The sequence below is a fragment of the Bombus vosnesenskii genome, unplaced genomic scaffold, assembly GCF_011952255.1.
Source record: "Bombus vosnesenskii isolate JDL3184/JDL3185 unplaced genomic scaffold, Bvos_JDL3184-5_v1.1 scf7180000013273, whole genome shotgun sequence".
NCBI classification, from domain to species: Eukaryota; Metazoa; Arthropoda; class Insecta; order Hymenoptera; family Apidae; genus Bombus; species Bombus vosnesenskii.
Window position 1 is genome coordinate 498,163 of NW_022882931.1, and position 17,088 is coordinate 515,250.

Sequence of the window (17,088 nt, forward strand, 5' to 3'; positions counted from 1 at the left end):
ATGTATAACTGCGTACACATCTGCGTCGTAGAAAAAGAAAATCGTCAGGTGTTTAACGATTTTCACTGTATCCTCGAAGAATCGACCGTACGATTTCCGTAACAGTCTCGATCGAATAGTCTTCGATCGTATTGTTCGATTATTTCGATGAAAAATCTCCACTGTATCGTATCTTTATTTTTGTTTTCCGATCTTGCCGCTGGAACGTCATGAAATTTTCGACAGAGGTCAAGATACCGGTTTAAAACTCGACCGCACGTGGCCACTTGAAACAGCCCATCAAACAGGTTCATGCGTTAATTCGTCGAATATTTGCATCGTCTTATGTCTATGGTCAATTGTCGAGGTAAAGACCTACACGCGCGTATCGCAATGCTAGACTTGCCGCAAAAATCTTATCTCTCGCGATCTTCAAGCACGAGCGAAACAAACGATTTGCCCGGTAGATATTTCCTCGCCAAGGGGAACCAGAAATTATCTTGTTAATTGGAATCCCAAATTATTTCTTGTTGATCGTAAATCATTTCTCGCGGGAATTTGTACGATAATTACAGACAGAGATGTAAAATCTGAATTAATTATCGTGGTGCCTGTTCCCGCTATAAATTCATATTTAGCCAGCTAGTACGAACGATATTCATCTACTTACGTAATAATATTTGGATGGACAAGATCACTAGGACCTTGGATCCCACGTGCCCTACCATCCTGATTCCTTTGGCGCGTTTGCGGTGGAAATGTGCCGCGGTTGCTTGTCCTGATCAAGGTCAGGTTTAATGTCAAGGACACTTTGAAGGACCTCTTCAAGAGTGTTGGTGGCTGGACCAATCTTTATCGTCGCGAAACGTGCCACGGTACCAACCGATCGCCGCCATTTTGGTTTCCAAGCCTATGCCGAGTAAAAACGTCGGGCATCGTGGAAACTTTAATGCCCCCGTCTCACCATTCTTTCCTTTCCTCGTCTTATCCTTCCCCCGATGACTTTTTTCTTCTCTTTTATTCGGTCTCGCACTCTCGCGCACGCCGGTTGACCTACTTGGCCGCCGATAGGTCCGGTGTACGCGTCAGCTTTTCGGCCAACGTAGTGTGTCTTCGGACCGTCACCTTATTTTCACTACTTTTTGCACATCGACGACGTCTTCTATCCAGATTTCTCGTTACTTTCCGCTTATATCGCGCTAATATTTCACCATGACTCGCGATGCGGGCTGATGTCGCACGAAGATATACCGGCGTGTCCTTATTAGACGGAAAGTTTCACTTGAAATTGGATTTTAGAAACGCTCGACGACCTCGAAATCGGGATACGATTTTTACGCGACTTTAAACGGCATACGATTATTTTTTATATTTTTCATAGTGAACATTTTTTCTTTTATACCGTGTTCTACCTTTGCTTTGCTATTTTTTTTCTTTTTCTTTCTTCTTACATGATTCTTACGCAGTCTCCGTCGATCACTTCACCCAGTATCACGAGAACAGCCACTGATCTCTCATACACAATCGACGTTCGATCACAGAAATCCGTCTGAACAGACCTTATGCACAGAATTTACACTTGCTGACAGTATTATTATCTGACTTTCTAATCACTGGACTACTAATTTCTAACGTATCTTTTATCGTAGATCCGGGCGATGATTTGTTTTACCGGTCGAGCAATTCGTTCGGTCGACCCTTGTTAAAAGAAAGTGGAACCTGGAGCCGATCGAACGAAAACCCTCAAGGTTTGATCGTGTTTCGTTCGAGTTTCATTCGAGGTTCGCTTCACGGTCGTTCACACGGGACTGGCTTACCGTGAGGACGGTCATACACGGTTTCTCCCACTTTAACTATGCCATACTACACCATGGTGCACTATACTACACTCTTCTAAAGTATATACGTCACGTCTTCGTTTCTCGTTTCCACCATGCTCGGCTCTACCGTCCACTCGACTCCTGTTCTCCCCTCTCTTCATCAAAATTTCTCTCTCCATCCTGTTTTTTCTTTCTTCCATCTGACTCGCCTTCTTCAACTCGTTCCTTCTTCTTTCTCTTTCTTTTCCAATTTGACGGACCGGCTTTACCTCGACCTACCTTTCGATCCTTTCGGGACACCGCTCTTCCCGAACTTCATCCCGACTCGCGACCTCGCGCGTCTTTAACATTCGCTCATTCCTCTTTCTCTCTTTCGTCCGCTACCTTCTTCCTCGTCTGCAGCTTCTTCAGCGAAGCGAATCTACCTGTGCGACTTTCACGTCCTCGAAGCCAGACACAGAGTGCCCGTTTCCACCTGCGTTGCGTTTTCTTCTTTTCTTCTTTTTTTTGTTTTTAATTGTTGTTTATTCATAATGTTAATTTATATATTTCTCTTAATGCGGAAAGTGTACCGCCGAAAGAGAAAAAGAATGTGCGTAAATGGACAAGTACAGAAAAAGTAACGATGTTGCGAACACTGTTCCTCGAATTCCTTGGACCAAGGTGAATTCGTGTACTTGCTGCAATGAAATTAAGAAACGCAGTTTGGCTTTACGTATAAAATTGACAAATTTGTGCCGCCTGAGAAGGGAAACGTAGCTTTTTCGGCAAAGAAAATCCTATGAAAACAACAGCTGGTTCCCCTGGATGCGGGTAATTGTGCAAGATGCTGAAAGAATATACACGTGCAGATAACGGGATGTTGTAAGCAGAATGCGAAAAATTAATCGACCGTCGGTGACATTTATTTTAGTTTAGCAGACGTTTCTTTTCCACGCTCATTTTCCGGGATAACAAACTAGCCTGTGTTAACGTGACTGGGAAACAAATGTTTTGTCTAGTAATAAGATAAATGATCGTCGGATAGAAAGAACGTGGAGGCAGGTCAAGTCCTTTTTGCGAGATTTTAAGAATCTGTTAACAACCTGAAAGAATATCGAGAAGCAGAGAAACACATTCCATGTGAGATTATGGCAACAATCGAGATATCCTTGTAGAAAGTTTTTGCGGGTCGTCTTAGGCGTTCCTTTTGCCATGTTCTTCTCTCGCTAATAAACTGCAGGTATTTACGCAAATTGATATTTTCGTGAACGTAATTTAAAAGGAAAAAGAAAATGATACCACGGCAGAGATTCGTTTCGCCAGAAAATCTTATAAAAAAGATGAGTAGCGGTAATATACGTAACATCGAAAGGGTTAAAAAGATGGAAAGACATAACAGGAAATATTGTACGTGATTATCGTAATGCAACAAGAGAGTTGCGAATTTATGAGAGTTCAACACACGCACGAAGCTCATGGTGTGCCTTTGGAACGTCTCGATTATACTTCCAGACTCCCCGTAATGCTCTCGCGATACTGTACAGCTGCGACCCTTCATTTTCTTCTTCTTCTTCGTCTTTCTTCTTTCTCGGTATGGTAAAACCAGACTGGAATGCGCAGGGCTGCCCCCTCGATCAGTCGAGCAACATTGATCAGGCGACGTGTTGCAGCCGCCTCTGAAATTGCACCGTAATGTTCAATTTCATTCGCCACCGCACGTTTCACGCTATCATCGCGAGAAAAACTTGCCGCGTATCGAATCCGCGCAAATTTGTATCAAAATAACGAAGCCGGCACTCGTTGCGTTTGAACATGCTATACACCATGGTTGGATACGGTGACTGGGCTGCGTGCCCAAAAGTTTCTCTCGGTTTCCTTTTTTCCGTCCCAAATAAAATCTTTTTAAGGTTTCGTTTAAAATTCTTGGACAGCGTTCGCTCGAATATAATCCGTTTACCCATTGACCTCACGTAATACCGGGCGCACCTTTTCCTATCGACGAATTTTTCAGAAGCCCGGTGGGCTCGTCTTTGCATTGTAACACAACGCGTACGTAGAATTAAAATTGCACTTCTGTATAACGGCTAGCCTCCTGGGCAAGTGTCCATGAAATTAGTCGGTCAGTAACTCATCCTCATCCGGGATAGAATAATAGAATGAAAATCGTTTCATTATTCCTATCGGTTCAGAGAACTAGGTATAGTTTAAATTGCTGTGTTAGTTTACTTTTTCCGGCGTTTCAATGTTTAACTACACGCTCGAAATCGCTTTTATCCGTTCGAACGTGTACCCTGATTTTCCTGCCATAATTTTATGAAATAATACTTTGAAACGCTACGTGAAACAACAGACACGAGGTGGACACATTTTTCATTTGAAATAATCTTTTAAGGTCTTCTTGTTCGTATCATTTTCAGCTTCACCGATTCAAAACAAAATAAGGATATATATAATTCTGTGAATAATTGAAATTACGAGTAAAGTTACGTATTTCGATAAAAACTTGGCGCGGTATCGTTTTTCAAGAATTAAGTTTTCCTCGGAAAATTGCGGGAATTGACATTGGAAGTTAATATTGGAACAACATTCAGTGGATTATGATAGTATGGGATAAACAATAACAGACTACTGAGAACCGTGTGTTTCCTTCGATTTCCAAGTAATTTTGTATCAACATATTTTGTATTCGCCTCTTTAACGATAATAAGATTTAATCTATGGTGAAGAAGGTAGTTTGCTGGACAGCCTGTTACGGGAAAGACAGGTTCCTTCGGTCGATAAACAGACAACGAGTACCTTGCAGTCGGTAGGTCGGAGTGCGAAAGGTGTTTTCAAATTTATTTCTATCTTCGTCAATTATAAAAGCACTTGGTTACAATACTCATAGCTTCTGTACATCTTCATACATTTTCCTTTAAAAAGACCAGTCACTTCCCACTTTAAACACTCCATTCAACATTAAATTCGCTCAGGATGAAGATTCGAAAAAGCTAGGAATTAGAAGAAAATCCGATCGTTGCAAGATAACGCTGCGTTACGAGATAAAAGGGAACGATAGACGCGTGGAAATATGCGGTGGCATTGGAGAGTAATCGGGCAGCAGCTCAAGGACTGTTAATATACTCGTTTTATCCGTGTTTTCCTAGGGAACACGCGGGCCAGGATACGGACCGCGTTCAATTCTCTATTTTCATTCCAAGCTGGGCCGAACAATGGGGGATCTAAATTGGGCAAAAACCAGTCTGCCGTCTAGTTGGGCGAGGGTAAAGGCGTTATGGCACAGCCGGTAACAACCGCATCGGCAGCCAGGGGTCCCACAATGAGGTACCCCGTCAAGGTAGCAGCCAATGCCCAAAATCACTCGTCGCTGGCCCAACGGTTCCTTTTCCGTGGCCCACGAATAGCTGTAGCACTGGGTGAAAGTGGTAATTAACGACGTGCGTCAGTGGTATGTCCCACTCCTCCTCTATCGTCCCCGGGACTCTGTCGCGAATGGTTCATCGTACTCTTGACCGGTTATGACACCGCTCGCCTTTTTATTTATTCACCGTCTTTCTTTATCGCGCAACTTTTCGAGCTTAGGGTAAAGCAGGGCTATTTCAGTTACCTACGCTTCGACATCTTCAGATTCTTCAACTTCGCACGTAATCAGACTCGTACATTTGGAAAGATGCTACGGTGGCACCTCGATTTTTCGAATACCTTCGCCATTACTAAATTCTGTCCTCTTTTTTTTTTTTTTTTTTAACGTTGCGGCGATGAAAGGAAATTCCAGAGGTTTGTTAGGGTCGTACGGTTATATTTTTTGTATTCAAAGAAATCGAAGTGTCTATAACGTCGTGACAAGCTGCCGCTTGGTCCTTAATGATCGGCACGCAGACGATCACGTCCGTCCTAATCATCCTAATCGTATCCCAGGTGTGAATTCCATGTACGCTCTAATTAGTTCTTCATACTTTCCATACTTTGCATTTTTTCCAGTAAAACTTGCAGGTGTTGGTAAAGAAAGGGGATGGCGTGATAGGCAGGCAACGAAGTTTCGTCTTTTATTGTCAAACGTATCGACACGCTAATTTGTAACTGAACGACTCGTAAAATTTGTCACTACTGTTAGTTAAATCGTACAAGAGGATCCTGGTATGCCGGTACCTGCCAACGAACTGCACCATTGTCTACCAGGAACTTGACAATAATTCTGTTTCAATGTGCTAAACGGTTTGTCCAACCGTTTTATTGCGCGGATTGCCGAGGTAGTTATGACAGGCCATCTAAAAGGTCGGGATTATTTTTAGCGATTCGACCGACATGAATCGAGAATGGACGACAGGGTCGATACGCGCGATGTTGCAGCGCGGATGATAAGAAACCGAACTGCACATTTCCCTGCCATTTCGAAGTTTCCTCGTAGCTGTACAATCGGCACACTGTGCTCTCTTTCTGTTTGCCTCGGAAATATGTACTGTGCGCCGGGTTTTAACAAGGATTTACCAGGTGTGCGTGGTTTCCAAGTGGCTGCAGTAGAATTCCAGGATCGATAGGAGGAAAAACGATTAATCTTCCGTGCATTCGGTAGATTGATAAACGCGTTTTTTGTCTCTTGCTGTTAGTGTTAGTACGTTTAAATTAACAGCGTGTTATAGAGCTAAAAGCTAACAGCTACATCTTTTGGTACATGCAAGGTATATACGCGATATAAGTATTTAATTAAATACGTTCAAACTCTGTTTCCTTTGCAAAATAATCTTCCGTTGAAGAAATTGGCCAAGTTAGGAAATATTTTATAAATTTTCAAACTTGATTTTCTCAAACGCCAACCCTCCGATGTAATTTTCTCGTTTCTGTCTTTTTCTCTATTTTCAACTATAGAGACATTACGGCCTTACATGTGTCACAAATTTAAGCCCACTGTTTGTACAGTGCATTAAATTACATAGGTTTCTTAGTTTTTCCAGAATGTCCACAAAGTATGCGTTTGCTTGAAACGGTCGCCCGTAAAACGAGACAATAGTTACTTTGTCGGTTGACATTGAATTCTGGCTATATAGCATATAACGGAACCCGATTCCCTTCCATTTCTAATGTTCCACTTTATTTCGTGAAACATACTGCTTTATTGCCTTCTCTAATTTCAGTGCCCGCATTAACCGTCGTATCTTAAATTCTATTATTCCTCCATCGAACTATCTTTATTAGTACAATCCGACGATTTAACGGGCAACGTTGGCGGAAAATTGATTTTTGCCCAGAGTTTTCCAATTAGTCACGCGTTTGCCAACATACATGGAATCCAATTAAAAACGGTCATTAGGATGATGAGCGGACATTGATTCATCGCACGGTAGAGTGCACTTCGTATGCATACTACAAGTAATGTAAAATTCAGCTCAGTAATAGAAAATCATTCAAACGGTCAAAGCGACATTTCAAGTCTGAGAATGCAAGATTACAAAAATAACGTTCGATCGTTCTGTTTGTCAACAAGTTACGGGTTTAATAAATAATTTTTTTTTTTTTGTAAGCTCGCAATGATCACCTATTGGAAGGCGACCGGTTTGCAAAAAGAGCATGTCACTACCTTTCAGCTGGAAATACTCGTGAGTTGGTGCAAACCGCTTGAATCACCACTGACGCACATGAAAATGCTCATAATCGTCATACAGTACACCGCATTTAGTCACACGCAGATGCGCGAAATGATTTTTTCCTCTCCCTCCCTGTGTGTTACACGACCAGTGACGTCTCGTTTAATCTCGACGCCGAATATGTATCTCTTAATTAGAAAAACGTCGCGTCGATTACGCTCGAAGCATAGGACGTTCAAATGGACCGTGTTATTTACATCCGTCGAAGGATGCACGGAAATTTACAGAAATGAAAGACCAAAACTAACGAAGGGATCGCGGTGAAATAGGAATAAAATACAGGCGTAAAAACAACGGACACGCTACCATTTCAACCGGATTCCCTAATCCGACCAAACGGAATACATAATAAAATACGCTCCTAAAAGTCTCGCCAGGTCGAACAATCTGGCTTTTTTAAAATTCCTGACATGTATACTACCGCTCATAAGTATTAGGACACCTACTTACATTTATCGGGAAGGCTCCGACAAAATTTATTTCATTTGGTATTTTATCTGGCTGTGTAATAGGTAGATCGAGAATTTCTATGCATTTATGAGAAATTTGAAGACGCAGATATGTACAGAATGCATATAATATCCAAAGACGTATAAAATATCCAAATGTACTTGATGTATTTGGATCTGATTAATTAGTATGTAAACGCCACGATAAATACCATTTTCACATCTTTTCTTCATACTTTAGCAACGTAATCACGACAGTCGGCTCTCGTTGCAGTCGCAATGAAATTTCTAAATGTTTCATATAACGCGCAACGATATATCCATAAGATATCTGTACGAACGTTCGAATATTTTCCTCAACTACCGTATCTGTATTATTCGTAGCATTGGTATAGTCGCGTTGAGTTGCTGTACTCTGGAAATTCGAGCGCTGAAGGGAAGGGGCGTTTAGGAAACCAATGGCCATGGACGCCTGCTGCTTGCCCTACGAAGGGCACCGACCATAATGGCCCGTCCCTGAGTTGGAGAGTCTACCGGCCCATTCCATTCCGGAGTCGTCGTCTCTCGCGTACATCGGCCGCCGCAGGAAGCATTCCATTCATGTTTCGGGACGCGCAACGGACGCTGATCGGAAGACAAGAGAGAGGAAGAGCCGGATAACCGGGACTCCTCGCGAGGGTTAACGCTGCTTGGCGCCACCGTCAGGAACAACGACCTGCCGATATGTTGTCGTGATGACAATCGGCGCGTTAACGTGAGAAAGCAAGACCACGTGGAGCAATCTTGTTATTTCCAGAGGTGGACTTGACCGTGTCTCGACGCAAAGGAACATTTTCGCCGCAGAAACGTTCAATCTTGGTGCGTTCTCTTTAATTAAGTAGCGTGCGTGCATGTTGGCGAGTGACAGTGACTCGAATTGAAAGTTTATTCGACACGCGGACAATGTCGATTTCGCGCCTAACTTTGTGCAACTTCTTCTTTAAATTTCGTGGAATGTACGCTGCATGCAACGATCGTGATTTCGTAAGGTCCTCGTGGCTTCGTCCCTCTGTTGTTTCCCCGTTTGCTTCCCGTCTCGTTTCTTCCTCGGCGTCGCTTCCTCTTGCGACGGCTACCTCTCGTTTTCTCTTCCTCTCTTTCGCCGCTGTCCTCTGTCGAAACTCCAAGACAAGGGAAGTGCGCTCGAAACAAACGATAGATAGGATTTTTATGATCTCGTAGAGACGCCTGAACAGCGAAATATTCCACCAGACTCGTTGCATCTACTTGAACGTTCTTCTCGAGCGTCACTAACGAGTGGCAAGCTCGCAATACCCTACGACAGACTCGTTGAAAGCCTGCCCTGAAACGATAATTTTCCACGAACGAAGTTCATGTAAAATATTAAGTAACGATAGCATTACGTGTTTCTGACGCATCTTCTTCTAAATCGCTATTACAAAGAATAACGAGCATGAATCACGATGCATGTCCTGTATGAAACACAGGCGTTACGCGTTGAGGTGTAACGCGTTTCCAGGAAGGTTTCTAGTAATTCGTAAGTCATCATAGGGGTGATATAAAGTCGAAGGAAGAGGCGGTCGTTCCGTCAATGGGTAAATTGGTGAGCTTGCCGACGCGCATTGGGCATCCTGGTAACGGGCGCGTTGCGACGCGACGCTACGCGTCGCAGCAACGTGTCTCACTCTATTCCGTAGAACCTCCCTCTCCGCGTGCATACGGATAAGCCGATCGTGGCGGCAGGAGCGTTGGAAGGGCCAGAGCGGCAGCTGTCGGTAGCGGTCGATGGGAACGGGGCTCGATCGAGGTCCGCTCGAGAGAGTTGGGCCTACTTCCTCGAGGGCTCGGCAACGACTAACTCTGTCTGCTAGCCGTATGCGTGTCCGTCGGTCGTGTCAGTACTTTTCAGGTCGGTCCACAGTGCAGTCGTCGGCTTACCATCGAGTTTCGACTAGCACGGCCGCTCGGCTGCACGACGATTCGTCGAGTCGCCGTTGGGTTACGCTCGCGAGTGGTCGGCCGTGTGCTCCTCCTCGTGCAACGCGGCAACCGGAGTGTCTCTCGTGCATCCTGCATCGTTTCTATCGTACCGCTGTAGTGTGCAAAGCGAACCTCGTCCGTGTGCTCTCGCATCTCTTAGGACACGAGACGCTGAGAGAGAGAGGAACGTAGAGGGAGAACACAAAACAGCATTCGTTAATACCCGCTTCCGGCACGTGGAACCGCACCGCACTCTGTTTTTCTTCACAGCGCATCGCTGCCGTCGCTCCGAGCTTCTCTCGTGGGAGGTCAGCACCTAGCCGGTGGGTAAGTGAAGAATCCACGCTCTCGCTGGAACAGATAGTACACCTTTCTGAATAGATCTTCGTCAGGATACACATAACCTTTTCGAATAGCCAATTCGATTACGCACTTGTGCGCTTTACGGTGACGATTTCACGTTGAACACACGCACGCGACACTTGTTGCACGTCGTTTTTTCTGTGATTCGTGATTACAACAAATTTCATATGCCAGTTACAAGCGAGATTTTTTGACGTTTTAGATACATCGTGAGACATCATTTTTCATAGGGGATGAAAAACGTCGATTGGATAGGTGGTTTTTATGCGTCGATAAATAACGATGCTGTTTCTTGATTTCCTCGAGGTTTTTCATCGTGAGAACTTTTGTTACGTTACGGTAGCATATCTGTGAAACGTGAGAACGTGGAATGTCGCGACACGTGAAGATAAGGCAAGAGTCAACCACTTACTGGCGGGGGTGGTTCCCCCGCAGTTCTCTTGTTTACGAACCACGGTGCATAGGTAACCACGTGCTTGTGCATTGCAAGCTTTTTCCATTCGAACAGAAACTATCCAATTTCGCGAGACTCTCCCGGATAGAGTAACTTTGGAATGTGAATCATTCCCATGGCAGGAATCGCGGGAAATTTTAACCTATAACTCGTAACCCTTTCGCTACGAACGTAGTATATATACACAGCCTGAAACGTCGAACAACCATTTGCATTCGTAAATCATAAAGTCATATTTCTTTTCATTCGTAAATAAATATCACGAATAATTATGAAAAGTATTTTGATAATCCTATATTTCTCCTATCGTTCTATATTATTCTATCTGTTATAGTAATTCTATTCCTTTTTATTATTCTTCTACTAATAAGAGCTACTTGTGCGATAAAATTGTCTATATCTGTAAATGCTGTATCGATACGATTATCGTAGAAAAATTCGAAACCGTATCAGGAAACACGCTCTATCTGGAGCACTTAATTTCTGTATACCACGATTTTCGATCGTTCGTCGTTTTTCTGTGAATTTTTTCGAAATCATCATCCGTGAAATGCTACGTTACACACGCCGTGACCGGTCGATTAGTCATCGTAAAAACATAAATCAATAAGTGTGCTCGGCTCGAACGAGCGATTCTTCGTACGTTAAGTAATCGGCCGTTACTTTTTCGTGAATAATCTAGGATCTGAACGACTCATTCGTCTCATCAGATCGAATCGTAAATTCCAGATCGATAGTAGCGCTGTATGATTCTCGTATTTGACGCACAAGTTTCCAAGCGTTCAGTCTATTGGTTGGTACGGTTTAGAAATGGTAGTGAATGGGAGGGCTGACTATAAGTGTTGGACGCGTGAAAGACCCGACCAGATAGTAGTGTCAACCCCATGAATAATCTGAAATCTACTGGCGCCTTCGTGTTTACTTTATTCGTCTATGCGACGTTTCCTGTCTCACCAAAAGTCCACACGGTATCTCTGCCTAATATATATATATATATATATTTTTTTTTTCTTGTATCTAATTTTCCATTCATCGATCGTCCACGGAATCGCAGGTATTTTTCGATTAATCGTGTCTAAGGAAGCCTATTCACCGTAGTATGTAAATTGTTTAGAATACGCTTAATAGTGAAGGAAATGAGACAATGATAATGGTCGATTGATAAAATGCGGTCTCATTTACAAGAGTTCATTCATTCATATAATCGGCTGGCGATTCAACGCTCGTTTAAAAGTTTAAAATTCTACCGAATTTTCGCGCAATTATGTATGTATCTTTATCGCCTCGTAACACATAGTATACATAATACGTATAGTGTAACACGTGTAACAAAGTAGCATAGTGGAAGATAGGAAACAGAACACGTTGAGCAATCCGATGTGCCAACTTCGACGTTGTAGCGTCATTCTGATTTACCAACAAAGCGAATCACGTGCCGTGTGTAATAGCCTACGTAACAGCTCGAGTACTCTTCTTCACCTTTTCAGGAGATAATAGAAAGTTTGATACACGTACATATTTACTATTCTACATTCCTTCCATTTCATTCTACCGTATCGTTGCTTATCTTCTATCGAGCCGGATGAAGCTTTCGTATGTTATCGCTTCCTTCACTGGCCACCACCACGCTCTAGTTTTTCTTTTTGTAATTCCCAGAAAAGTTGATCGCGTTTGCATTCCTCTGCTTGTTCTTGGTTCCCAACGAAACACGAGGCAGACGTTTCTCAAGAGACTCGCCCATCGCGTCTTTTTTTTTTTCTTTCCTTTTTTCTTTCCTTTTTTTCTCCCTCTCCTCGTGGAAAACATTTTCTTGTTCTCTAGCTAAGTGATCCATTGGAAACACGTGACTGGCCCTCTTAGGTGGTCTCGAGATAGTGTTACATGGAAACTGTTACGAAATTTGAAATTCGTCGCTGCTCTTCTTCTTACCTACGCACAGTTTTATCTTTTGGCTTCGTATTTTTGTCATGATATAGGTAATCAACAACGTAATTAACGATTGAGAAAGTTTGACTTTGTGAAGGAAACTTCGTGATCGTTTCATATGATGTAACGTTTGTCCCTCTGTGCCGTTCAGTTTTTTTTTACGCGGTCTTATCACAAAAGGAAGTTGATAAAAAGAATTTGATGAAGACGGCGAATGAAGTTGGCTACGAAACTCCCTCCACAAAGATGTCATTTCGTCTGTATTTATAGCGTTGACAACTTTTCGAAGCATCGTCTGTGGAAAAAAGGGTAATGCGCTATCTTTACATAAATTTACTCTTCGTTCGTAAGAAGCTTTGATATGATAAAATATATACCTTTTTCTGATGAAGATTATTTCGACCGAGACGTTCGGTTACACCATAAATATTATAAATGTAGAAACGATATCTAACGCCGTATACTTTGTTACACACACTCACACTTGTCTAGATCTATGTAAATATTACGAAACCATAAATACGTACTATGTTGCCTTTCCATGGTCCTTAGGTTTTACCGTAGAATTTTGTTACTTGCTACAACGAAAACTAGCTCTTACGTATGTTTCTACGCGAGCCGATATTATCATCTTCCACGTCTTCTTCATTCGTTATTAATCCATATGACGTTTAGTTACCCTGTATATGCTGACGAAGGCTGTACACCGCGTCTCTCAACGATTCGACCTGTTATAATTTCATACCGTTCTAAAATATTCGATTCTTGTGTAAGTAGAAAATAAGACCGAACAGAAGCTGATTATAAATATGGAAAATTGTACCAGTAAACTTAAACAGTTAAACTAAAAACGAAGAGATTCGCGCGTTACTATAGTACAATTTCATTTTATTACATTTTCAGTTCAAGTTTTATCGAATGAAATATTTTGTCACGTTGGTTCTATGGTTACAAAACTGTGATTTAAAATATTATTTTTAAAATTTGACGCTAAACGGAATGCGCTTTAAGAGACTGACGATAATTTCACGAAAGCGTGAACGAATGAACTTCGAAGAGAAATTTCCCCGGTAACATAGCCAGGGAACAATTTTCTTCAGGGCCGGCGGTCACTGCGTATTACCGCTGAAGAAAACAAAGGATAAGAACCCCGGCCCTTCTTACTTCCATTTACAAGATGTTCGAAAGCCGACGATGAGGCCAAGGTTATTATACGAACGCAGGTGTCGATGCAGATGTCGCATAACAGACGGTGCAACACGACCGCGTGTACGGTACATGGAAATTTTAATGAAAGTCCAAGAATCAGCAATATCTATCGCTCAAAGTTTGTCACAAGTGTCTGTTCCCAAGTATGTCGGTACATTGCATCCATTTATTATTTTAGATTGCACGTACTTTGACGTAGACATCTTAATGTAGTCTTAGAAGACAATATTTGCGTATTGATAATTGTCGGAATTGGATTGAAATCGATGAATCGTTCGTGTCGTGGTTAAACAGGTGTAACACCGATTCAAAAGATCCTTTCCTAAACACCTGTCGATGTTATTCTTTTTGAGATATCTGTCTGTAGTCAATGTAGCGAAAACGATTGCATTGGCTTCCTCCTTGTTTCAGGTAGAAGTCAAAATGTTGTGATGGCTGGAACATCTCGACGTCCGAGCTCAGAGCTCGGACCTGATCTGTCGTCTCCGACACCACCGAAGAAGTCCAAGTTCTCCGAGGCTTCGATCGAGGGAACGTCCGAGAAGGAGCATGATTTGAGCACGGAAAAATTGGAGAGCGTGGAGAAGTTAACGAGTACGAGTTCCTTGCCGAAGAACACGATCGAATTGATACCAGGCAGCGAGTCGGAGACGAATCCTTTCCAGATCAGCGAGGAATCTTTGGACAGCACCAAGCAACTGATCCAAACTAACTTGGAGGGGCCGGCAAACGTGAAGGCTGGCTCCTCGAAGGAAGGACAGTTTGGTAGCTTTGAAACGATCATACAAATGAAGTACAGTGGTCAGGAAGAACTATCTGGTAGCTCTAGCAAGAGGTCAGAGTCGGATAGCGATGTACAAATTCAGACTTCCTTACTCGGCGAGGATGCATCGTATCAGGAATTGTCTTTGATCGGCAATGGAGCTTACGGTACCGTTTACAAGGCCAAAGACTTGAATACAGGACAAGTCGTAGCGCTAAAAAAAGTTAGGGTGCCGCTGACAGCAGATGGACTACCCACGTCTACGTTAAGAGAAATAGCTACCTTGAAACAGCTCGAAAGATTCGAGCATCCTCACATCGTAAGTCGTATAGACCATGTGCTTGAGTGGCATTATATTAATATTTGCATTCACATTGTCTGTTATGCGTGCAGGTGAGACTGTTGGACGTTTGTCAAGGGAATTATCTACACTTGCCTTCTGCCGATGGGATGCCGGAGAGGCTAGATCGAGGGTTGACTTTATGGTTGGTGTTCGAACACGTAGAAAGGGATTTAGCGTCTTACATGTCCTCCTGTTCAGAGTCAGGTATCCCGTCTCATCTGCTGAAACAAATGTCGCAGGAGATACTGAAAGGAGTCGAATTTTTACACAGTCACAGGATCATTCACAGGGATTTGAAACCACAAAATCTATTGGTATCCCGAGAGGGGAGAATAAAAATCGCAGATTTTGGATTGGCGAAAACGTACGACTTTGAAATGAGATTGACTTCTGTGGTAGGTTGACACATTGTACAAACGGCGAACATTGTTGAAACGATACAGTGAGGTAAAAGAAAGCATTAAAGTAAGGTAACTGGATAATTTAACCGCAGCTAATCAGTTTATTTCCGAAAATGCGTCAGATTATTCGTTTCAGCCCCTGAAATTTGTGAATTTTCACTACTATTTCAATTTTATTACCTCGCTGTAATGCTTCCGTTTATATCTATGATTGTATATCCTAATCACTAAACCATTAAAATTATTGACAATTATAGGTCGTAACGCAGTGGTATCGCGCCCCGGAAGTCCTCCTGGGCTGCTCTTATGCCACCGCTGTTGACATTTGGTCCGTAGGATGCATATTAGCAGAATTGAGTATACTTGAACCTCTTTTCCCAGGTACAAGCGAAGGCGATCAACTTGATAGGATTTTCCGGTAAGTTATTGAAGATATCCGCCGTTTTTGTTTCGTATAAGAAAATAGTTTAAATTTAAATATATTTTAATTGTTCTACAGAACAATTGGAACTCCAGCGTATGAAGAATGGCCTGAAAATGTGTCCCTTAGTTGGACAGCTTTCCCTTATAGGGTACCAAAACCTCTTGAGTCAATAATACCTGATCTCAATGAACACGGATTAGATTTAATTAAAAGTATGCTTATGTTTGATCCTCATAGACGATTAACTGCAGCTCAGGCTCTCAGACATCGGTATTTCGCTGAAGATGACTCGTGATGATTATTATTTCTGAGTATTTTTTTGTTTTTGGTATCTTTAGTAATTTTTGAAACGTAGACTGACGTTGGTATATCCAAAAGTATGTAAGCGTATTATTTTTTTTAAGGACATCGTAGCATTTTGTTTTTAAGCGGATAGTATAGTTTATTACGAATATAGTACAATAGGGATTTTCGTAACTATATACGATTTATAAATATTCCTTTCTCATTTAGAAATTACAATTGCAAAATACGTTTACTACACTTTATGAAGCGTATCATCATCATATTTAAATCATACGACCATTAGCTAATTTCGAGAAATCGTCATAGTTTAATTATAATTATGTATCTAACGATAATATTGTTGACCTTATTTATTTAGGTAATATCTAAGAAGTATTTTTAATATTACTATTAGTTTCATAATATCTATGAATTCAATTATATCGACGTTCCATTTTTTGTAAGTAAAGTAGAAGATACTTTCTTGCAAAAATAAATGGGATTTACATATATCACGCGCACCAAAAATGATTTTGTGTAATAATTGACTAGGTGTGCCTTCCAAAGTCGTTGGAACGTTCACAACCTATGCCTTAATTTTCTATGTAATTAAACTTAACTGTAATTACGTACCATTAAGTAGCGTTATTCTTGTAAGACTGGGGCCTACTGACCCGTTAGATTTGTCGGAAAGACATAGGATCTCCCGTAAAAAAACCAGAAAGTACACTGCCATATGTATGTAAAGATAATAACGAATAGAAGTTAATAATGTATTTTATCTCTAGTATGTGTATAAATCTTAATATTAGGCGAATAATATATATATATATACATTATTATGCAGTTTGTAAAAATATGTGAAAGACGCATGAAAAGACTGTACAGTAAAATAAAGATTTTATAGTTTTATATATCGAAACTATTCTTAAACTGAAATTGTATTAAAAAAAGAATAGTAATTGGTCGATAGTCTAATAATAGAATCTGTAAAAATATATGAAATATCTTTACTTAAATCCTTTTAATTGTGTTCATAAATATACGAATTTTCATTTAAATTTCAAA

The 17,088-nt window shown here is 41.6% G+C and overlaps 2 protein-coding genes across 12 annotated transcripts in view; one reads left to right on the forward strand and one right to left on the reverse strand.

The window, feature by feature from the left end:
• The window catches only part of LOC117231707, a 13,660-nt gene extending 12,282 nt beyond the window's left edge, over window positions 1-1,378 (reverse strand). Inside the window, exon 1 of the mRNA XM_033490379.1 lies at window positions 650-1,378. Coding sequence (XP_033346270.1) covers window positions 650-707 — 58 coding nt within the window. The 5' untranslated portion in view covers window positions 708-1,378. The remainder of the gene's footprint in view (window positions 1-649) is intronic.
• The window catches only part of LOC117231709 (cyclin-dependent kinase 4-like), a 26,129-nt gene extending 9,090 nt beyond the window's left edge, over window positions 1-17,039 (forward strand). Inside the window, exons 1-6 of one of the 11 annotated variants that reach the window (XM_033490388.1) lie at window positions 8,744-10,179; window positions 13,696-13,947; window positions 14,216-14,886; window positions 14,961-15,305; window positions 15,569-15,729; window positions 15,811-16,942. In XM_033490388.1, the coding sequence (XP_033346279.1) occupies window positions 14,236-14,886; window positions 14,961-15,305; window positions 15,569-15,729; window positions 15,811-16,030 (1,377 nt within the window). In that variant the 5' untranslated portion in view covers window positions 8,744-10,179; window positions 13,696-13,947; window positions 14,216-14,235 and the 3' untranslated portion in view covers window positions 16,031-16,942. The other 10 variants (XM_033490386.1, XM_033490391.1, XM_033490389.1 and 7 more) reach the window with 10 other exon arrangements.
• Window positions 17,040-17,088: the final 49 nt, after the last annotated feature.